Source organism: Haliotis rubra, unplaced genomic scaffold (assembly GCF_003918875.1).
Source record: "Haliotis rubra isolate DU_JTF1 unplaced genomic scaffold, ASM391887v1 Scf1653, whole genome shotgun sequence".
Taxonomy (NCBI): domain Eukaryota; kingdom Metazoa; phylum Mollusca; class Gastropoda; order Lepetellida; family Haliotidae; genus Haliotis; species Haliotis rubra.
In genome coordinates this window covers 68,683-92,960 of record NW_025765618.1, presented here as the reverse complement: position 1 = coordinate 92,960, position 24,278 = coordinate 68,683, and the positions used below count along the sequence as shown (strand labels likewise).

Below are 24,278 nucleotides of genomic sequence, written 5' to 3'. Positions count from 1 at the left end.
ACAATGAGAAAGTATACATCATACCTATATCCACAAATATGTCACCCCAAATGACAACCCACAAGAAACAGAAATAACCACGTACCTTTTCTAAAACTTTTACAGATTGGTCATTCCAAACGAGGAATATCCAGGTGAATTGGGAAACTATCCTTCCTACTGCACTGGCCGATCTCCTGAGGTGTTTTACGCCGAGACACGCCCACAAGTATCCAATGGCAAGGCTAACACAGTTTCCTCGTCCGAGGATTACCATCGCAACACTTTGAAAATCTGAGAGCAGCTTTGAACAGACACCTCCGACTGCTGGGTCGTCCAATTGACATTGTCAAAGACAGAGAATTCCAGAGCAAACGACTTGCTCAATGGAAAATTAAAAGCTTCTGTTCGCGGAGGAAAGTCAAACCAACTAAACACAAGCCGGTTATTGACAATGGTGATACGGTTAAAATTCAAGCTTATCTTGACCATGAATCTCCAACTTGTTCACTTTACAAATGTTGGTTTGATCTGTCAATCCATTTCGTATCCAGAGGTTTAGAATTTCACAGTCAACTAAAGCCGGATTCGTTTGAATTTCGTGTTGATGATGAGGGTAGGGAGTACGCGGCTATTACTCACGAGACCATTCAGAAAACTTCTCAGGGAGGGCTCCATGATCCGTTGAACAACACTCCTGATAAACGTATGTACGCGTCCGATACATCGCGATGCCCTGTTGCTAATCTGAAATTGTTGATTTCCAAATTGCCATTCCAAAATCAAATGCCACGCTTAATGACCCAGTTTGGTATTCGGGAAAACCCATGTCCGAGCGCCAACTGGGTCAAATAATCCGAACAGTGTCAAAGGAATGTGGCCTCAGTCGCGTATACACCCCACACTGTGTCCGAGCAACAGCCATCCAGGCACTTGCTGATGCAAACGTTGAATTGAGGCACATCATGTATTTATCTGGCCACAAGAACGAAGCCAGTATTCGTTCATACAACAGGTCCATTTCGAATGACAAAAAAACACCAACTGAGCACAGTTTTGCAAAATCTCACTGACAACGCGTCCGACAAGTGCCCTAACTTTCAAAATTCCGCTTCGGTTTCAAGGAACCCCAATGACCTTGCTGCAAGCGGTGATGCCAATTTCGCGACCGAACCTGTTTCAAGTCGCCCCAATTTTGGCAATGTCACTTCACTACCCAACGGATTTCCAATATCCGAAAATTGCTCGTTTTCACAAGAGTTCAATCTCTCGCAGTTTGCGGGTTCGTCTGGCGGTTTTCTGCCCCGTGGTGTGTTTAACAACTGCTCCATAAATTTCACGATAAACAATCACAAATAAATAGAATTCAACAACGAGATCTGCTTCCAATTCGCCACGCCGCACAACTTCGAAGTCGGTCAGTGTATCATTACGCGGTCAAACGAATCCGTCAGAGTGTAAAGCTACAATGACAGTTTGTTAAACTTGATATTGATATTTGTTTCTGTTTGATAATTTTATTGATGTTATACTTATTAAAGTAGTTTCAAACCTAATGACGAATTTGTTGTTAATATTTTAAGGAATACTTTGAGAACTATTTATTCAAGGGTTGGGATACATGTGTAAAATATCGCCAAGTATAGAAACATCGCTGTACATCACTGTAAACACTGATCACGTAGAAGAGGGTGAAAAACGTATGTGTAAACTTCAAAGTACGAAATTATAAGAATTGAATTTTTTCAGTGCAAACACACAAACTGACATTCAATTCTTAATCAAATCAAATCGTTAGAATTTCAGGTCAAGTCGTTACGACACAGGTCAATGCGATACGACACTCGTGTGACGTACGAGATTAATATGCAACTACCCATACCATGACCACGTGGGTAATAAATAGAGAATACTACACGAGGTCTCATTACATACAATTAAACGAAACGAGTGTCCTTCCTATGGTATCTGACCGAGCGAAAGCGAGGTCAGATAACTATAGGAAGATCTGAGTTTCGTATAATTCGTATGTAATGAGACCGAGTGTGGGTATATTTTTATTACCCACGTCTTACATGCATTAAATTGACAAAATAGTGTATTTTTGTTAATATTTTGGTTTCAAACCGAAACCGGTTTCATAAAGAGGTTGCGGAAGAGTTTTGTACTGTAGTACAATATTTGCATGACGTCACACTGTAATGACGTCACTGCCTTGGTACCCGACGTCACGATTCATGTCAGTTGTCATCGCTTCGTACAGCCACCTACAGTAAACTACTCCGTAGCACCCCGTTTCTTGGTTTGCAGTTGCTACATTCGGCTAACATCACTGGTGGAAACATTGCATTTACGTTTTTTCGACGGATATAATGTCTCAGTTCGACTCACAATTAAACAGCGATACGGCAACGTTCGCGATGTTTATTCCACAATGCATTTAAGTTGTAGAATGAATGAATTCACGTGTTTGTTATGAATGAAAAAAATAGTTACGTCAGAATGTGACCCTAATTGAGAGGTCATCGGTTATCAATCAAATCGTTAGAATCTCAGGTCAAGTCGTTACGACACGGGTCAACGCGATACGACACTAGTGTGACGTACGAGATTAGTATGCAACTACCCATACGTTGACCACGTGGGTAATAAAGAGAGTTATAATACATTCTTCTGATAATGGAATTGAAATTCTTTGAAGTTATAACTTGGGATCGTTTTTAACTGAATCACCAGTAGAGTGGAGCAACACGTGCACAGAGCTGATTGCTTTTCCGGCTTAGTTGAATACCAGGTAGCATAACAGAAACGACAATTGAATCCTCATGTCTAGTGATGTTTGATTGCAAGTACATATATACTACACATATGTCTATATTCATTTATAAAGCTTGTTTTCACCTCCGACGATATACGACATAGGTTTGACTGGACACAATACACGAAATAGCAGATATGCTATGCATAAGCAATCGACGGCATTATTGCATTCGTGAATAATTGTTACGTATTCGTTACCCAATATTTCTTGATACATATCGTATTCGCCACATAATAGTGTATTCGTTGCAGCCCTATAGTAATACCTTATACTTTGGACCATTTGTAACGGATTTAATCAACATGACCAACGGTTAAGCCATCCGATTGAGCTATCGGATTCGGCTTCATGCAGCTAAATTTTGCGTTATGACAGAACTTTAGAGTTTGACCTGTTTAATTTTAATGAATCATGTGACACAAGTGGTCTTATAACTTGTACTCATGAACTCATGTAGATCCGGGTTTGCAATGATGTTCAGTAATCCATGCTTGTCGTTAGAGGCGACTAACGGTTCGGGTGATCAGGCTCGCTGACATGTCATCGTATCCCAATTGCGTCGATCGATGTTCATGTTGTTGTTCGCTGGATTGTCTGCTTCAAACGCGATTATTACCAGACCGCCGCCATACAGCTGGAATATTGCGGCGTAAAACAACCAACCAACTAACCAACCAACCAACCGAGAGGCCAGACATATTGTATTTCGAGCAATTATACACATAGATACTTTAATCTTTGGGTCTTTACGTAACTATGATTTAACTTTAGAACCACATTTGTAAGTTTTACCACTTTCTCCACTCGCCAAGTTTGTCTTCTCTCTGCTTTTCATTTGAGTATAAACTTCCTTGTACTGTTTTATCAACTACATCTATCAACTGATAATTGTGTATTCCATGTCTGTACTAACGTCTTCGTATGATACATATTTCTTCACCCCGTTTCTCTTGATATTCTCTTTGAAAGGATAGTTTAGATTACACACTAAATTACCGATTTGATGGTCGTAGGCGGCGACTAACCTGATCGGGTGGTCAGGCTCGCTGTCTTGGTTGACACATGTCATCGTGTACCAATTGCGTAGATCGATGCTGATGCTGTTGATCACTGGATTGTCTGGTCCAGACTCGATTATTTATATAGCGCCGCCATATAGCTGGAATATTGCTGAGTGCGGCGTTAAACAACAATAATGCATTCAAACAAATCATTATACTTTCTCTCCCTATATCTAATCTTAGAATATGATGTACAGTGCATCATGTGAAGATATCATTTCATGGACCTAAAACAGCATCTGGTGTTTATTTTTCAAGGAAATACATTAATAACTGTAAAGACGTACTTGACACTGTCATTGTCATATTAGATACACCAGCCTAGTCAATGTTCCACCAGTCTTTCAACCCAGAGGCTACATTCCAGTTCTACTGGGACTTGTACCTTTAAGGTACCACCTTCGAAAGCTAGACACTTCCTACGACGAGTGTTAAGATTTGTAAAATTAAACTGCGTTAGCCTAATAGATACGAGAAACTCTTTGACAACTCCAACACGAACAGCGCACCGCATGCCTGGCAGTCGTATTGATTAATAGTTTCAAAGAACTAATCACTACTGAATCGAAATCGAAGGCATTGCGCTAATATCACAGTGTTATTCAATGCATTAAAACTGTGAAGAAGTACTTGTATCTTTAAGGTACCATCTTCGATGCTGGACACTTTTATTGATGTAAACTGATCCTTTTTTTGCAATGTGATACGAGGGCTATCAAAATGTGCATGATAAAAGCTGTATGATATTGAAGAAATATAGTTGCAGGCAACGATGAGGTCTCCTTGGCTTGGCTGTACTTTCTATCTATTGTATCTGAGGGCTACATATCATCGTCCAAAACGGAGCCAGAACACGTGTTTTGACAGGCGAACGGATCTTCAAATGCACAGCCGGGGTCACGGGGTCATGTACCATTTTAAGTAGTTCCGTAGAAGAAATAGTTCCCTCTTTAAAAGGCTGTATCTCAGTTGTTCTTGGGTCTACGTTCAAAACAATTAGTGTTCTGGAATCACCGGGACATCATCTACCATACTGGCAGAATTTTAAACGGTACGTTTAGAACTTGACCCGTCCAGGCACAATTGTTGGGAATTCGATTGTGCATCTGTACAAGAAATTTGGAAGTGTTGGAACAATTAGTTCTTGAGATATTTGCTGTCAAACGTTGAAATTTTGGAATTAATGTTGAATTATCTCCCCTTTGCTATTGGGCCATGAGCCTAGAGATTTGTAAAGGGAATATCTACACCTCGGTGCGCATCTGTGTGATTTGTTGTAAGCGATTCGGAGCATTGGTTTAGGAGTTATGTTTGGTACAAAATCGGCGGAATAATAAATAATAATAATAAATATAATTGCAAGCAACGATGAGGGCTCCTCGGTCGTAATACAATCTAGCCATTTGTATCTGTCACGTACTTGTGAAAATATTAATGGCTACAGTTAGTATAGATCGTGTCACTGTGAGTAATGATAAATACTTCAGTCATTAACTGTAAATTCTTATGGTCGAGGGTCAGATACAAAGCATTGTGGGGTATGGTTTGGATGATGATACTTGTGGCTTCGGAAACAGATGCTGACTTTAATATAACTTCAAAGGAATAAGCATACTGGTTTCAAGTTGCAAATTATTTATTTGTTTTAACTGAATAAATGACATCACCGCCAATTATGACAATGTTTTGCTTCTATGTGAAAGTTTTTGAACTGAGAGTACTAAGCGTCCTGTAAGTTTAGATTAGTTTATAGAAATCTTTCATACTTGGATCTGAAGTTAAGAATATCATTTGGTGTCTAGGGGCGGAAAGGGAATGTCAAGACAGAACAACCTGTTCAAACCGTCAAAATAACACACCCAAAACCCGACAATTTGGTAACCTTAGCTAACAAAGGTGCAAGATTCACACTGTGATTCACATAACATTAATCAAAACAAATATGTCTCTCAAAAACCAGAACAAACATTTCCAGTGATCTAACTTCAAGAACATGTAGGAAAATTACCCTGGAATTTGTTGATATACTTAAATTGTTACCGAGCTTGTGATGAATCTTGGAAATTCCACTCCACCAGCACAAACATCGAACCAGTCCAGTTGGATAGACGTCATTCACTGTAATCACTTTGGTGGTTCAGCTGGTGTAAATTTGACTTAAAATATTCATACCAGTTCCAGCTGAATGTTCATTTCATTGGCACTTTAACCCCGTATAGTAAATGCCGTATAGTAAATGTGGGAGAAACTTATGGCACATTCGGTAATATATAATATTGCTGACTGCGGCGTAAAACTAAACTCACTCACTCACTCTCACGCTGACGCAAATGAACTCGTGATTTCACAGCAATTAAGGCACTTCAGTAGTTTGTATAAGTATCCATTACACTGTTACACTCGGACTGTTGCAACTGAATAGTGAATCGAGAGCAGGTATATATACCGGAAATACACGTAACACCTTGATACAGGTCACCTATGAAGTTTAAAATCCATGCAAACTGCAGAACAGCCAAATGTTACCGAAAGCTCATTACTCTTTGGGCATTGCAAAGCCGGCGAGTGGGTGGTGTGGAACAATTTTACTAGTGCTTCCTTCAGCTAGACCAGGGTTACCCCCCTTAGACCACAGCTACAACTTTTACCATGACTTCTACCTCTACTGCACTGTATTTTAATTTTGCGTAGCGCTATTCCACATCTCCAATAAGCCAAAGATAGGGTGCTTAGACAAATTATTTCTTACTTCAGTATCGTCCAGCTTGTGTTTTAACCCGCTGACGTTCCAACTAAGATTTGACAGCTCTTTGTCATTGTCAATTACATCTGTCGTTGAAATTCACATCGTCTCCCATATCTGCACGTGGACCACGCTTTGCAGTGATAGTACGTTTCAGTATCCATTACACTGTATCTCTGATGCTGCCGCAACTGAACTTGTGAATCTAGAGCATGCAAATATACTGGGAATACACATAACACCTGGAAACAGGTCATTTTAAAGTTTAATTCGTTCATTCGCACATGATTATATATATGGTGTAATGTATGTATTATTGGACATAAAAGCATATATACACTTAAAATTAACAGTCACATAACCATCATATCCAGTGTTATCATCCAGTTAATGTAAGTTGTGTTAAAAAATGTCATTGAATCGTGGGTTAATCCATTTAAGCATATTTAGAACAGTCATCACTGATATGTTTTAGATTCTCAACAGGAAGTGTTCTTCACACCAATAACTGCCACTGATACAGAAGGCAGTTGTGGAACTAGCACAGGCGTGACATCATGCCAGAAATTAAGATAATCAAATGCTACAATTCTTTGCAATTTACAATGACACAGCTCAACAGTTCCACAGACTTTGTGCTACACAATCTATGTGCATGCCATAAGTACACTTTTAACATGTTCTCAGTTATAGTCATTTAAAAAAATGATATGCATTTCAGAGAAGGACCAAGCTTGTGTGGAGGAGACAATGGTCACTCCTGCTATTGAAAAAAGTATTTTAACATTATTAAACTTCAGTAATAAACAATTGTGTGCACATAAAACAGCAATTTACTTTGTTAGTATTTCTAGCTAATAACAAAAAAAGTTCTTTCAAGGAAAACCTAAAGGGAAGCCTGTGGTAAAGAAAACATCCAACTAAGGTATGTTATTGCTTTGTTATCAGTATTGTAGCATCCATACTGCAATTGTGATCATACATATTTCATTGGATGGTATAAATAAACATGCACACATCATTAATTATAACATAAAAAATGTCTTAATCTTTTCAGAAGACATTAGGGGAGAAATCAAATCCCTTCAAGCACAGGAAGAAAGAAAGATGTATCATCTGGAAGAAATTCTGTCTGTGCAGCGGGACATCCAGGACATCCAAAGACAAAGGCTGGATCTGGAACGAGAGAAATTTGAAGATAAAAAATCATTTGGAAATTCATTGTCTCCAATCATCAAATTTAATTAAAGGCACAAGTTTACTTGTGCTGATTAACTTTTTCATATGTTTGTGTTCTTATTTGGATAAAACATATGTGCGTAAACAATATATTTTCCATAAACACTAGAAAGAATATAATGGAATATTCACAAGTGTTGCCATAAAGTGGTACAGGATTTTGAAAAACATGCTAACTTGCCACTTCATGTAGGACATGTGGACATTTCATGGCTTGTAGAGAGAAGGATCACTTACTGGTTGTGTGTGTTAAAACCTTGTGGTGATAAGATTTCTCCTGACTTTATATCCATCGGTGTTGTAGTTATCAGAATGAGCGTTGTCCATGTCTGGTCCACTAGTCTCACACAGAACATCTGGCTTAGGCAACCTCTGCCAAATTGTGAAGATGCATGCTGGCAGTAATAATTTTTATGCTCTTCTCTGGACTAAAAAGCAGACATCCAGTTGATTTGTGAAGACACCTACACGGATTTCTTATAATTACATGTTTGTATTCACAGACAGTGATGAATCATGCATTCTTATAGCACAGTTATTAAGAATTTCAAGAAGGAATAACAAAGTTTAAAAGGGTATAATTACGTGTAATCACCAGTAGTAACTCTTTAGGTGAGAAGCTTCAATAACACCTTGCACTAAAACATAAAACCTCCTAATATTTACCTGAATCTAGATTTGCAGAATCCAAATGCCCTCTCTACTGAGTTTCTTGTAGCTGTGTGGCAGCGGTTATATTTCTCCTCTTTTTCATTTGCTGGGTTGCTGACTGAAGTCAGGAGGTGGTGTCTGCATGCATACCCATGGAGAATATTTTGAAATATTGAAATTTTAAGGCTAGAAATATGATATTGTTTGTAATAAACAAGAAGGCTGATATGACATAACTTGAACATAGGTATACCTACCCTGAATCACCAAGAAGCCAGATGCCATATTTCCCTTCCTGGAGACAGCATTTCAAATTGCAGTAATTAAATACATGGGAATCATGTGTTGATCCAGGCCATTGGAAGATAATGTTCTTGAATCTGCAATTATAAATACATAGTTAAAGGACTATGTTTTTAAGAGATCAATCTTTATGAAAATACATAACATAACTCCACATTTGCCACATGGCACAATGGGACTGTGGCCTCACAGTTATATATACATCAAAAAAAAAAAAATGTATTTTCAATATAACCAAACAATTATATAGATATTAGAATTCAATCCACATTATTGAAGTAAACTTGCATTAGAAGGCAAATCTACTTTTACTAAAAAACCGATCAAGGGGACAAACAAGCCTATATTACCTATCTGATAATCAATTATGACAAAATGACATTTATTACCTGCAAGTCTCAGCAAGTCTAGATCGTTTGTTTAAATTGCACGGGTCAAGGACGTCAAGGATATTTACCGCTGTTGAGCGTCGCACGCAGCTTGCACATTGATGGCGTGGAATCCTTTCCTGCACACATATACTGCCTCATCTAATGGTGGCCGTTGAATCAGTATCTGAGTGCAATCTATGCAGCCAACAACTTTTGGAAAACCACAGATGTTGAAGAAATCCTCTGCAAGTTTGACATGTTTTTCCGGCGATGGAAACCGGATGAGATCGCGCGAGTTAACAATTGCTTCCGTAGTGTTTTCCAACACGCGACTAACACTTGACTTGGCAATACCATGTATGTCTCCTAGTTCGCTGAGAAACCCCCTTTAGAATAATATCTAAGTGTTACTAACACTTGGACATGGGCAGGTTGGGCACACGAACGCTTAGTCGGCCGAGTGATGGCCGAGCTGACCCGATCAACCAACTGAAGATCAATGGGTGTTATCTAGTATTGCAGGGGTTACGTTAGACTTGATTGAAATGCCTGCACAGTGGTATACCCCTGAACCAATAATGTTTAATCATACAGAAATGCTGCAAATTGATTATAGATACGTTTCATGTTACAGAAAGGTATTATTGAACCTTGTTCTCATTCATCAGGAGAGTACATTTCAAACATATTTGTGAGAACCAAGAAGGATAACTCCTTGCGAGTAATTCTCAATCTCAAATCTCTGAATGATATTGTTCATTCACCTAAGTTTAAGATGGATACTTTCTGAACAACATTAAATCTAGTGCCCAAGGACTGCTACTTTGCATCCATAGACCTCAAAGATGCATGTTTCTCATTTTTTGTCAAGGAACAAGATAGGAAATATCTGATATTTCTTTTGAATGGACATGTATGCCAAACGGGCTCTCATCAGCTCCGAGGATTTTCACGACATTGGTCAAACCAGTGTTTTCTTCAATTAGATAGTTTGGGTATTCACATACTATGTATATCGATGACTCTCTGCTGGTGAGGGAAAACAGGCAACACTGTACTCATATATATACTGTGCAGATTTTGGACTATATTTTCTGCCCATTCAGTGTCATTGGGAAAGTGCTGCAGAAAGTCAAGCTGGAGGAAGCTGATGTCCTGATGATAGCTCCACTATGGCCAACTCAGTGTTGGTTCAGCAATCTTCTAGAATTATCAACCGACTGTCCTAAGTTGCTACCAAAGTCCTAGTCTCCTTTGACACTACCCAACAACGCCAAAGCAATACACCGCTTGCACGGAAAGCTGAAGCTAACAGCATTCGTCTTATGTGGAAAGTACTAGGAAGTCAAGGCATTCAGGAGCCAGTTATCAACATCATACTGCAATCATGGAAAAGTTCCACACACAAGCAGTATGGGACTTATATTCAAAAGTGGGTGTTGTTTTGCAGTAAGAGATGTGTTGATTCCCTTTCACCATCAGTAGTAGAGGGTCTTAACTTATTGGAGAGACTTTACCAACAAGGCCTGAGCTACTCCGCTATAAATACAGCTCGATCTGCCTTGTCAACAATTGTGAAAATAGACAACAATAGGTTTGGACAGCATGAATTAGTTATCCGCTTTATGATAAAGATCATAAGGATCGTCCACCTTAGACCTGCTTTACCCAAGTACTAAAATGAACTAACATCTCTAACGCATAAACTTGCCATGCTGCTGCTTTTGCTCTCTAGACAGTGAGTGCAATCACTACACCTACTTCATTGTAGAAACATTGATATCACAGAGAAGTGTGTGAAGTTAAGATTTTGGGACTTATTGAAACAGTCTAGGCCTTCATATCGCCAAAGGGAGATAACTCTACCAGGCTTCTCAGATCCAAAGTCGCGGTGCATGGTTAGAGTACTAGGTGATTACCTGCATGTTACAAGTAGTTTAAGGGGTAATGAGACTGCCTTCTTTATTAGAGTTCATAAGCCACATAAACGCGTGACCAAAAACACCATATGCAGATGGATAAAACATGTGATGACATGTGCTGAAATCAATATTGGCATTTTCAGTCCCCATCGTGTAAGGTCAGCTGCAACGTTTATGGATCAGAGTGTCATATAAAAATGGTAAATCTCTAGGTATTGATAACATTCTTATAGAAATGATTAAGACAAGCGAATCTAAAATAATGCCTTTTTTAGTGGCAATGTTCAATAAAATATTTTTAAATGGTTGTTTTCCACAAATGTGGAGTAAAGCAATTATAGTTCCTCTGCACAAAAAATGTAAATATTCTCGATAATTACTCAGCAAATAATGCCTTGGAAAATATATATTTTTAAATGGTTGTTTTCTAGTGTTTTAAAAAAAAATGAAAGACTAACAAAATGGGCAAATGTTATGGATAAAGTTTCTGAAACTCAAGCTGGTTTTCGGAAGGGCTATTTAGTTGTTTTAATTCCTATCTTATTTGTAAATTTGGATAAATCTAAAATTCTTGTTTTTAGGCGATGTGGGAAATTAGCTGTTAAGGAAAACTGGCTTTATAATGGGAGAAACATTGAAACGGTGAACATCTACATATATCCAGGTTTTGTGTTCACTTGTAATTGTAGTCTTAGACAAGCGGTCTCAGTTACTACAGCTCGTAGTAAGAAGGCTTTAAAGAAATTAACTATAAACTTAAGGAACTTAGAACCAATACCTTTGGAAGTATTTTAAAAAATATTTGACGGCCAAATTCAGCCAATATGTTTGTACGGGTCGGAAGTTTGGGGGGTTAAAAGATACAACAGGATTGAAAAAGTTCACTTACAAGCATGTAAAATATATTTAAATATCGGTCAACAGACACCAAATGCAATAGTATAATGTGCAACAGGAGAATGTGGACAGTTTCCAGTTTATATTAATTCCTACGTTCGAACGATGAAATATTGGCTTAAGTTAACGACAATGCATGATGGACGAATTCCGAAAAAGGCATATAATATGTTATATTACCCAGATACTGCTAGGTACCACACATGGGTCTCTGAGATCCGCCATATACTTTGCTCACACGGCTCTGGATTTGTCTGGTTTTCACAAGCTGTCGGTGATCCTTGCACTTTTATTCACATTTTCAAAGAACGCGTGATCAACCTGTTTTACCAAAATTGGACATCTACTCTGGAAAGCAGTTCACGTTATAAGCTATATACAAAATATGAGAGTCTTCTTGCTTCCGAGGGGTATCTGTCTTCAAACTTGGAATGTAAATTCCGTAAGCTATCAGTCAAATTCAGAGCTGGTGTCTTACGTTTAAAGAATGACGTAGGAAGGTGGCAAAATATTGATGTATCTCAAAGAAATTGTCCTGCATGTAAAGTAGATTTTAGAAGATGAATATCACTTTTTGTTGAAATGCCCAGCTTATAAAGAGCTTCGAGGTTGATTTTTGCTGAAGACGTTGCAGGTTAATATGATATCGTTTAGCAATATCCTTAAACAAAAAGACATAAACCAACTAGCTCGTTTTATCTATTACGCATACAAAATAAGAGAAAAGTTAGAATAATAGAAACAGGTATTAGAATTATAAAAAAAAATCCAGTTCAGCTATACATATATATGTTACTGATATTTTTCACTGGGGGTGTAGGATAATGTACGTAGGTAGACAGATAAATGCTAAATCTGTTCAGAAATTCTTTCTTGTTTTAATACCTGTTTCGAATATATATATTAGTATGTATGTGGGCCCGTGGCCTTCATACGTAATAAAGATTTTGATGATGATGATGAACTAGTGCAGCAGCATGTGTGAGGGTGCCTCTGAGCATAATTTTGAGAACTGCAGGATGGAGCAGTGACTGTGTGATCCCTCTGTACTTCTTCATAGGTCAGTGGAATTTATCTCGAACTTTAACTTACAAGCAAGTCTCGTTTAATTTTTTAATTCATTACTATGACCCTGAGAGCAAACAGGAATCCATGGCGTGGAAGCACGCCCATTCTCCTGCCTCCGAGAAGTTCAAGTTGTTCAGATCGACCAAAAGGTTATCGCCTCCATAGTTTGGCATAGCCAAGGCATCATCCACATAGATTACCTTCCATGAGGAACTACGATGAATGCAGAACATTATGGTACCCTACTGATGAAAGTGAGACCAAGTGGCTACCACCTGTTTCCTAATCTGAAAAAGCACCTCTATGGTAAGGTGAGTGAGTGAGTGAGTTAAAAGTTATGGTCACTGTGATTATTTCAGCCATATCGTGACTAAAATAGTTATAAATTCATGACGAAGACAAATCTTAAAAACCTGTCGACGAAGAACAGAAAAAACAACACTAAATTATCACAGTATCAAGAATTAAAACAAGCATGCATCTCTAAAAATGTATTTCAAATTAGGACAATACAATATAACAAGAATCATCGGAAGATGACATATCCCCCCGGCCCCCACATATTTGAAAGAACAAATCATCTGACAGTTACTTAAATCTGTAAATAGCGAAAGGCACCATTTCAAAATTTGCCTAATATATCTGCCAAGCTCTGTTGAAAGATACTGAACGCTACTGAACGTTGAAAGATACCAGAAATGAAGCCCACCCCTCCCTTTTGGGACTAAGGCAAAAATAAAAATGCCAAAAATCTGCAAATAGCAAAAAGGCACCACTTAAGGATCTGTTTGATATATCTACCACGTTTTGTTGAAAAATATTGAACGGTCTTTTAGTTATGCTCCGGAAACGAAGCCCACCGCCCCCTTTAAGACTAAGTCCAAAACGTTTCCATGGAAACCGAGAAAAAAATAAAAATGACAAAAATCTGTAAATAGCAAAAGGCACCACCTTAGGTTCTGCTTGATATATATACCAATGTTTGTTGAAAAATATTGAAGGGTTTTTGAGTTATGCTCTGGAAACAAAATGATTACGGACGGGCGGGCGGACGGACAGACGGACGACGCGTCGACTATATCCCCCGCATTACATGCCGGGGGGATAAAAGTGGGCTATAGATCGCCAGCAACTGAAGGTGGATCACCATACTAGGGACCATGGGGCCTTACAGTGCCTTTGCTACCGGCATGAACCCTAGCTGGATTTACGTCATCCCTTCAGGCACTGGCGACTGCTGAAAAATTGAGACATAATTAAAATCGCAAACATGCTACGTTTGTCAATAAGTTCTATTTCTTTTAAGAAATCAATGATTGAAAGACAATTAACATTACTAAAAAGATCCTTCAATGTTTTGACATTGAAATACTTATCCCTTGCGATGGAAAAATCAACACAGTCAAGCAGGATATGCTTGACCGTTATTCTCTCATCACAAGGGATACAAAATTGAAGATCCCCACCTTTTAACCTAGGTATTCATGGAGGAATGGCCAATACGGCATCATCTTAACATGAACCTCATTTACAGAAGGTCCAAGGGTGGTGGCGCATTGGCTTGTGCCACTGTCAATGGATTCAGAACAATATCTTCTAGATTACCAGATAACAGCTCTATTTTTACAGCAGAAGCAAAAGCCATATTAATGGCTCTTAAATATATTATCAACCCCCTAAATATAAACGATATATAATCTTTCATATTCCTTTGGTGCCTTCAGCCTATTAAAAATATATCCTATATACTATTAACTGAAATTATTGAATTATATAATGATCTTGCAACTGGCCAATAGGACATCATCCTCTGTTGAGTTATCCAGCCATGTTTGAATCTTTGGTAAAACAATGTCCGATTTTGATGCTGAAGCAGTAACTCAACAAATCTGTGACTCCACTTCCCATTTACAAAGATATTACTAGATAGGACATCCGTTATCAGACGCAGAAGAAGTTGGAAAATCACGTGGATATTACTAAATTACATGCTATCAAAATAAAACCCTATGTTGGTCAAGGGACGTCCATTTATGAATTTTGTGTGAACACATCTGCAATTGTCTCTCGATGTTATGCATATTTTTACCACGGCATGAGACGTTAAAATCAACCCAAACAATGACCCATCTATTGAGTCATTTAATACTTTCGACAGGCTTTTGATTTTTATACAAAACAGGGTAACAGACAAAATACTGCCCTGTGAAACCCTCTGATCCTGAAATGGTCCACGATCCTGATTATAATGTGAATTCATGTTGAAGCCAATCTATTAAAATACCATGTTTCCATGTTGTACCATCAATAGCCTTATTTTAATGAATGATTCTAGGTCGAAAAGATGTTGGTTATTCTAAAATGATTCTAGTCGAAAAATTTTAATGAATGATTCTAGTCGAACCAAATGGTCAATAGTGCCTCTATGTTTCTGAAAAACACATTTTATGTTTGTATTAAGATTGTTGGTTTTTAAAAAACCAAACTAATGGATGATTGAATATGCGTTCCATGGTTTTACAAACGCAGCTAGTTAGTGAAATTGGTCTATAATTAGTCTGTATAGTCTCGGCCAGGCTTAGGTATTGATACAACAATCGCATGACGCCACGAGGGTGGAAACTTCCCTGCTTTCAAATATGATCAAACATGTTCAGAAGTGTTTCAAGACATGCATTGGGTAAATGTTTCAGAGCTGATAGTGGATATTATCAGCATCTGTTGCCGTATCATGAGCTTGCGCTAAGGCAGTATTCAGCTCATGGAGTGGACATACTTCAGTATAATCTTATGAGAATGAAAGTTAATTTTCAACTTTCTTGATGATTTTTATATTTGTGAAACTTTGAATTATAATTTGATGAGGAAGAATGTGTAGCTAAAGTTTCACCCAACTTGTCTGTAATGTCAGTTTTATCACTTAATTTATTGTGTTCATCTTTGAGATTCTCTGTATTATGTTCCACACCTTCGTCATTGGTGTATGGGAATTAATCTTTGATACAAAGTTCTTCAAAGACTGATGTTTACTTTGCTTAAAAGTACGTCGAGCCTTGGCATTATTTATTTTTACATTTATTAAATTATGAACTGTCGGATGGCGGTGAAAGTACTTCTCTGCCTTTTGCCTATACTTCCTAGCTTGTTTACAGTCGTCAGAAAACCATGGTTTACGACAATGTATCTTAGCAGAGGATTTAGGCATAATTACATCAGCGATATCATTCAGTGAATCCGAGAGCAATGGAGTAGGATCCGGGACAAAAAGATTGGATTTTAATTATTCAGTACAAAGTGTTTGAAAAAAGGCCAATTAGCCTTATTAAAATTCCAACGTGTTGCAGGTGGATCGTCAGCTTAATTTATAGCTGAGAGAACTGTGGGAAATTGTTCACTTCCACAAAGATCAGGATCTGAGAGTGACAAATCAAGTTCAGAATACGTTCTCTTGGAGTAGGAAGTAAATAAGTGGATGATCCATCATAAAATATGCATAGATTATTATTAGAAATGAAGTCTTCGAGGACTTTCCCTTTATTGCTAGTATCGTTACTTCCCAACAAACTTTCAAGGGTTACTAGTATGTCCGTTAAGGTTACCCATGATAATACAGGGTTTGGGAACCTGGTTGAATAGATACTTAAGCTCGGACTGCTGAAGATCTGAAGATGGAGATGTACAGGGGACACAGCGTGAAAGGCGGACAGCAACAGCTTGCAGACGGCTTTTAAGACAGACAGGGCTGTGGATAACACCCTGCCTAAGCGAAATAAAAGCGCCGCCTGTAGCTTTATCACCTGGAAGTGAAAACGAATGGAATGAATTGTACCGACGAACACCATCTGTACTTTTCAAGTAGACTTAATGCAGATGCTGCAGACTAAATGCAGATGCTTCAAATCCTGCGATAATAACTGTAGATCAGGAAAATTGTTCCTTTGACCTCTGTAATTCCATTGGACTAATACCATAAAATCTGCTGAATGTTATTGGTGCACTTGATTTTAATCATTTTGACCTCGAATTCAAACTTTGGGGCAAGATTTGGTGGATGTCAGTCGGTCACTTTGTGTGGCATGATTGCAGTCAGTATTCTCGTGACTTCCACTGCAGCGAGAACAGTGCAAGACCTTGCACCATGTCCAACCTTTTGGCACTTGTAACACCAGAGTGGATTTGGTACATATACCTCCACTCCGATATTACAGTATCCAGCCTGGATGGATTTAGGAAGCTTAGTCAAATTATTTGTTTTCACTATGTTTGAATCCTGTTTTCTGGTAAAACGCTTTACAGTAGTAACGCCTTGGTCTTTCAACTCGGCCACAATCTCTTCTTTTGACACGTCAACGGGGCATGTCTCTTACAATACTACTGCAAGGGTTCAGTGTCTTATGCGCTGAGGAAACAACGTGTTTGTTTACAAACTGCTTTAAGACTGACAAGTTGCTGCCTTCGTACACATTCAACCAAGAGTGAACAATTCCGGAGACGAATGCCATTATTCATCTCACTGCAGAGTGTCCTTGGAGACGGCAAAAGGATTGATATTTAACGAACTCCCGTCAACAGTTGCTCTACCCAAAAACCTTTGTCAGGATTCTTTCAATAAAGGGTATATCTCTTCATCAGCTTATTTGTTTTAGAGGAACCAGAATGCGTGTTTTGAGTCATAGTATAATAATAATATTCGACAAACCTGCCCCCCACTCGCCGTCGAGTGTCGACTAGGACGTTAGGCTACAGGGATGTTATACTCTCGACATACAGACATAGATAGCTAAGAAATCTAAAAGATCAAATGTCAGGCTGGTTCGGCCCCTGACACCCGTGAAGGTCAGGGTTAGAATGTGCCTTCAGTAACCCATGCTTGTTGTAAGAGGCGACTAACGGGATCGGGTGGTCAGGCTCGCTGACTTGGTTGACATATGTCATCAGTTCCCAATTGCGCAGATCGATGCTCATGCTGTTGATCACTATTTTGTCTGGTCCAGACTCGATTATGTACAGACAGCTGCAATATAGCTGGAATATTGCTGAGTGCGGCGTAAAACTAAACTCACTCACTCAATCACTCGGCCCATGACATTCACGAAACACAGATATTCCCATGAGCCACCGCCTTCTGGACATACGACTCCAGTCAAAACGAACAATATTGCTCATGAAATGTTTACAGTTATACACACGTGGTATCATTTAAAAAATTGCAAATAACCATGTACATGACACGCATGACCAGCCAAAGGATAGAACCGGGCCCATTCTATCACCCGTCAAGGTGAAGTTAGGGTCGAAGTAGTGTGTTGGGCAAGGAACGTTATTCCTGGAACCAGTGCCCTGAACCATCAGAATCCCTTCCTCCACCGACACGGGCGCAAATCATGGCAAACAGGTTGCCCAATTCGGTCGCCTAAGCAATAGGGTAATGTTGACACATTCTACCCCGTGTACAAACGGGGGAAGAGCTATTAGCGTTACCTAGAACTCGCCACGAGGAGGTTGCTCTACACGAGTGCTTCCTCCAAGGTAGGACATTCGAGCTGTGTAGACCTGAATACAGGACTTCTACAGAGAAGTCATTAGTGCCGGGCAGACAAGATGGACCAAGTGCATCGACTTGAATTTCGATCATGTCAAACAATAAATGGGGATTGCATCGATGTTCTGCCTCTTAATATTTTAGGCTCTAAACCTTTGAAAGCCCCTAAAGAGGCTTGGTTTTTAGGATTGAAGTAAATACTGGACGAATACGTTTTCCATCCTTCGACAGGCTCTGTAAACACTGGATTAACCTATCCATCTTACTGCCAATAATGAGAAGTTTCTAACTGCTTTGTTTGTCAGATCTTGTGAAGTCATTGGAAGGTCGCATATATCACATGACTGACATTCATTGCTGTTGCGAGGTTTCAAGACAGGATTAATGGTACTATTGTCTTTTTCACATTCTATTTCTGGTGACATCTGTCCAGCGGCATTGATAACTGCAGTCTCTGAACATGTTTGATCATATTTGACAGCAGGGAAGTTTCCTCCTTCGTGGCGTCATGCTCTGCTACCTTATCATACGGGGATCGAGTGCAGATGGACCCATTCATAGTGCTGTTGTCTCTATCTCTGTTCACAATCACATGCTGCAGGTCGGATCTCGTGCTGTCGCGTGATTCACAACTACATTACCTTTTATGCACAGATTCTCTGCACGCATATCTGCTTTTAGCTCATTGTTGTAACTCAATCTGTGCAGATAGGGCTCATGACGTCACCATTCCACCGGCTTACATTTCAACATGACAAAGGGATAACGTCATTCAGTATATATAGTCCCGACGCATTAACGTATGCAGGTAGACCCAACTTGCCACCACATCAACAGTACACCCGCAAAGTTTCAACATGGCAGAGGGACGAGGCGCTGTTTTAGGTAATTACAATACTCTTTGCTTACTTCTCAAACAGATTCGTATAATAGACTGTATAGGCATGTCTACTTCAATGACATGAAACAAGGCATCTGTACCATAATCAACTGGAATGGATTATTTTATCTCAACCATTCTAGCTGATATATTGTTCACCGTATAGAGCACGTGTACATGGAGCTGTTAGAGCAACCATACACGGACAACAAACGTTGTTAGGCAGAGTTGCCATAACAGTAACAAATGTGGTATGAGAGGAAAGCTAAGGCAGTTTCACACGAGTTGAAAGTTAAAGGCTGTCTTAGTCTATTCCTTCAAGTTTAGTCTATTCCCTTGTCTGATTTGACCAATCCGAGCGAACCTTTCTATTTGTCTTAAAAGCACATTGAATGAGTGAGTGAGTGAGTGGGTTGTGGTTTACGCAATATTCCAGCAATAATCAGAACACGAGAAATGGGACTCACACAATGGACCCATGTGAGGAATCGAACCCGGGTCTTCGGTGTGACGAGCGAACGCTTTCTCTATTGGACTACCCCACCGCCCCATAAAGACCCAAATGATAAAGAGACACATTTACGTTATCAATAAGGATGTCCAACAATTCATAGATAATTTTCTAAACTAACATCAGATGACAGATATAACAATATCTATGGTTACCACGTTAAGTGATAGAATCCCCATGGGACAAAGAAGTTTTCCTATATTCTTGTGTCGTGTGTGTTGGTTTTGTAAAATCAAATGTATTGACTGAATTGAACGTGGTTCTTATTTAACATAGTAAAAGGTCAAATACATTAAGTGTTTGGGAAAACTTTGTATTCATTCCACAACCATAAAGATAAACAATCAATACATATTTCTCAGTTCAATAAACACTGATGTGACTAAATGTGCTGCTTGTTTTCTTCCATATGATGTCCATGTTTCCTACAGGTTTAGTTATTGTTTAATAATTTGCGATATCAACTAATATATGTACGACACACTACACTGTGAAACAAATGGTATGACATCCTGAACGAGACGTATCTATTACCAAGAATTTACAGTCAATTTTATTGCAAAAAAAAATTCATTTCAGAAAAATCTTCTTACTTACGAAGGCTGAAAGATCACTGTTGGTAAATCACTGCCACGATAAAGTCAGTGGCCTTTACCGCAATGCAACTGCTGAATATTTCTACCAACTTGAAAATAAAACCATGATGCCAAGTGTAAAGGACAACTTTGGGAATCCAAACTGTCCCATAAACGGGAAACTTAAAGGTGTGTTTTTCGCGGTGACCCTTTGGAAGGGTGATCTACCAACTACATCCCCTTATGGAGACACCAGAGTGGTGGTTCCCCTGGAGAGCCTCTTTGATGACTCTGCCAGTCTGTACTTCGCCGATTTCTATCGTTTGAAAGATGGTAATCACTACGTCATATTGGTCCTTACAAGGACTGATAAGGATCTTGACGACTTCTGCCAGAGGCACCTCATTAAATTGAATGAACGAACCAACGCGTTTCTGAGAAAGGAAGGAAGCACCTACAAAACACTCCGGCAGGACAACGTATGGGTTTACGTCTTCTATACAGGTGAAGTGGATATATCGAAGCTGGACCTCACTGACAACGACGGGAACGTAAAAACACGGGGCCAGTCTAATGTCAGTGGAGGTGACAGTGAGGGCAGTATTGAATCTGAAGCATCGTCACCGGATGGTGTCCCTGAACTTGGGAAAGAACTGTCAAAGCTTCAGTTAGGAAAGATGAACACAGATCAGTCTGGAAAGTGAATACAAGAACCATGTGTGTACATGCTAAGCAATATCTAACTGTTTGCATTACTATAGGGATAATATAGTTAGAGACATTGAAGATATTTAATAGCTATTGTATTGATTTGTTTCTGAATAGATGTTACTACATACTCTGAAAGTCAACATTTGTGAACATTTGTGAAGAGCTGTCTGTATCGCTGTATTGCTGTATCTCGCTAAAAGAAATGTCTTTTGAAGATGGTTGTCCAGATCGTTGTCACTGCTGTTCCATTGAATCATCAACAAGACACTATCAATGACTATCAACAGAAGGTTTTGTAGATCCATCGTAATTCACTATTTGTAATGTAACCTATTGCCTTTAACATGATTCACTGTTTGATTACTACTTTTTGCAACATATGTATAATGTATGTGGATAATCCCAATGTATATGGGCCGGCTACCCTTTTTACAATAAGCATAATAATAATTTGACTTTGACTTTGTTTTTATTTAAACTAGGGGAAAGAAAGAGGCTGTGTTTTGGTTGATACCGGCAGGGCAGGGCAGGGCAGGGCAGGGCAGGGCAGGGCAGGCAGGGCAGCAGGGCAGGGCAGGGCAGGGCAGGGCAGGGCAGGGCAGGGCAGGGCAGGGGCAGGGCACACTGACCCTTTTTGTGAACACCAGGCGTCGACCGCCTCCGTGGTGCAGTAGTTAGAGCGTCCGCCCGGAGAGCGGAAGGTCGCGGGTTCGATCCCCGACCGCATCATACCAAAAGACGTTAAAATATTGTACTTGTTGGTACCTGCCTGGCGCTCGGCATTAATGGGTACAACAAGGACTGGTCAGCTAGGAGTCAGTATAATGTGTCTGAGTGGGGTATTCATGCTTCAGTGCGGCATGGTATCTCAGTGGGCTAGCACTATAAAACCAGCTTAAGTCTGGGGTAGTACAAGCAGCCGCACATACACATACACACGCATGCACGTCGTCATATGAGCGAAATATTCTCAAGCACGACGTTAAACCCAATTTCACCTCACACCGGGTGTCATCACTTATTTTCATTGATCCATTCGTGTAATTTGCACTTTACGGATAATTGAATCTGTTTCTGAGGATACACGAGAATGAATATTCTTTTGCACTTACGTTTACCTTCACGTAAAAAGATGTACATTTTATTGGAAATATATACATAATTTTTGTCCATTTGCAATAATGCAATTGTCAGTATCTCTAAAATGATAGTCTAAATGAAACAGCAATTCCATGATGCACTACAGAATCTGTCTATGTTTATTTATCATGCGATGTTATACAGAAACAAATAGTGCACTTCAGTAAATGTGTAACTCACAGTATGATGTTTGTAATGTACTGTAGGCCTGTGGCCTCTTGAGTAAATAAATAAATTGTCTGGACAAAAATTCAGATTGACAAACAATAATTTAGCTTTTAGGAAGAGTATTTTGCGTGTCGACAGTCGTGACTGGCTAGACTACATAATGGCCAGGGTGCAGCATGTGGTATATCAAGGTGTGGTTGAAAGGCCGCTATGCACAGGTGAGAGCTGCTAATGGTGTCGGGACAGAGTGATCTGCAAACGGGCCATCGCTTTAAGCAACATGACAAAATCTCAGATAAAGGTAATTGAGGACAATGCAAATGTAAATTGGTGCTTTTCAAACGGTTTATAGTAGTTATGTCACTGTGCTTTCAACTTTCTACATGCACCTGTGATAAACATAGAAACGTCCAACAGAAGCATGTCAAATCAATGTATAGATAGATTATCATTGCATATTCAATGTATGTTTAAAACCTATTTCCTCTGCGTTATGCTTGATAGGTGGTTGAAACGTATATAACAATATGAACGTAACTGTTGTTTCGATATTAGCGCACTGCTTTCGATTTCGGATTAAGAGAACTTGAGATTTCCAGAAAAGTCAGTACTTTTTCGAAACAGTTAATCAATACGCCCGTCGGCAGACATGCGCGCGTTCTGTTTTTTTCTGTACAATGCTGGTATGGAACATTGTCCCTTTGTCCCACCAGAAACAGAAAGAGTTCTCAAGTCAGCCCGTAAGATTATATCCTATCCAGATCATCCCATCCTCTATGAGTATAAATTACTGCCATCTAGGCGCCGTTATAATTTACCCCGTTTTAAATCCAATCGTGCCATGATATCCTTTGTTCCCACCCGTATTAATCTTTTGAATGATTCCTAGTGTTTGTCTTACCTTGTTAGCGTGTTATATGTGTGTTATTTATTGTATGTAATGAAAATGATTTCATCCTTTTATCAATGTTTGAGCTCTGTACTTTTACACAAAAATTATCTCACGGGTAATAAAGTATTGTCACTGCCATCATCATTGTTTGTGTTTGAGTTGTCAAACAGGTTTTCACTACAAACAGTGCCTTCACTCAGCGCATAATGTTATTAGATTATTCACAAGATATTGAGATGTGTTGGTGTAATTTTTGTCAATACGCGTTTCAGTTAGACCTTCAAACACTCGAAAAGCTTCACATTGATCTGGTTTCAAGCTATTTAACTCTTGCTATGCAAGACGCAAAACCCAAAATAGCGTTATAGCTATCTCACATAACCCAAACTAGTTGGCTTGCTACACTTAAGCTTTAATGTTTCACTGGATTTTAATCTGTGTTGTTCATTTAACAACTACCATTTCTGACACACATGAAACCAGTTGACAATCTGGGTTTTGTTTTTGCACTGTTTCATGAAAAAATCCTGACAAACACAACACTATGACCAGAGTCAAAATCAAACTTGCTGCCATGGAAACAGACAACACATAATTCTACAACCAAAGTACCACAAGGCACCATATGACAACCTGGTCTTTGTGTGCACACAGATTCATGAAAGAATACTTATATACACTAACTTGCTGACATGAAAACAGGAAACAAAAGTATTCATGTTCTTAAAAAATAGCAAGAGGCATCACTTAATCATTAGGTCAATACACGTACCCGGTTCGGCTAAAAAGTGTCTAACGGTTTTG

The 24,278-nt window shown here is 39.1% G+C and overlaps 2 protein-coding genes and 1 long non-coding RNA gene across 3 annotated transcripts in view; 2 read left to right on the top strand and 1 right to left on the bottom strand.

The window, feature by feature from the left end:
• The window catches only part of LOC124272043, a 55,294-nt gene extending 31,617 nt beyond the window's left edge, over window positions 1–23,677 (bottom strand). Inside the window, exon 1 of the long non-coding RNA XR_006897222.1 lies at window positions 22,280–23,677. This is a non-coding gene — a long non-coding RNA (uncharacterized LOC124272043). The remainder of the gene's footprint in view (window positions 1–22,279) is intronic.
• LOC124272041 (phytanoyl-CoA hydroxylase-interacting protein-like) overlaps window positions 1–24,278 on the top strand; it is a 60,620-nt gene that overhangs the window by 11,080 nt on the left and 25,262 nt on the right. The window lies entirely within an intron of this gene.
• LOC124272042 (phytanoyl-CoA hydroxylase-interacting protein-like) lies at window positions 20,632–21,729 on the top strand. Its single transcript, XM_046707186.1, has 2 exons — window positions 20,632–21,264; window positions 21,636–21,729. Exons 1-2 carry the CDS (start codon window positions 20,689–20,691, stop codon window positions 21,672–21,674), a joined length of 615 nt encoding a protein of 204 aa, XP_046563142.1. The 5' UTR covers window positions 20,632–20,688; the 3' UTR covers window positions 21,675–21,729.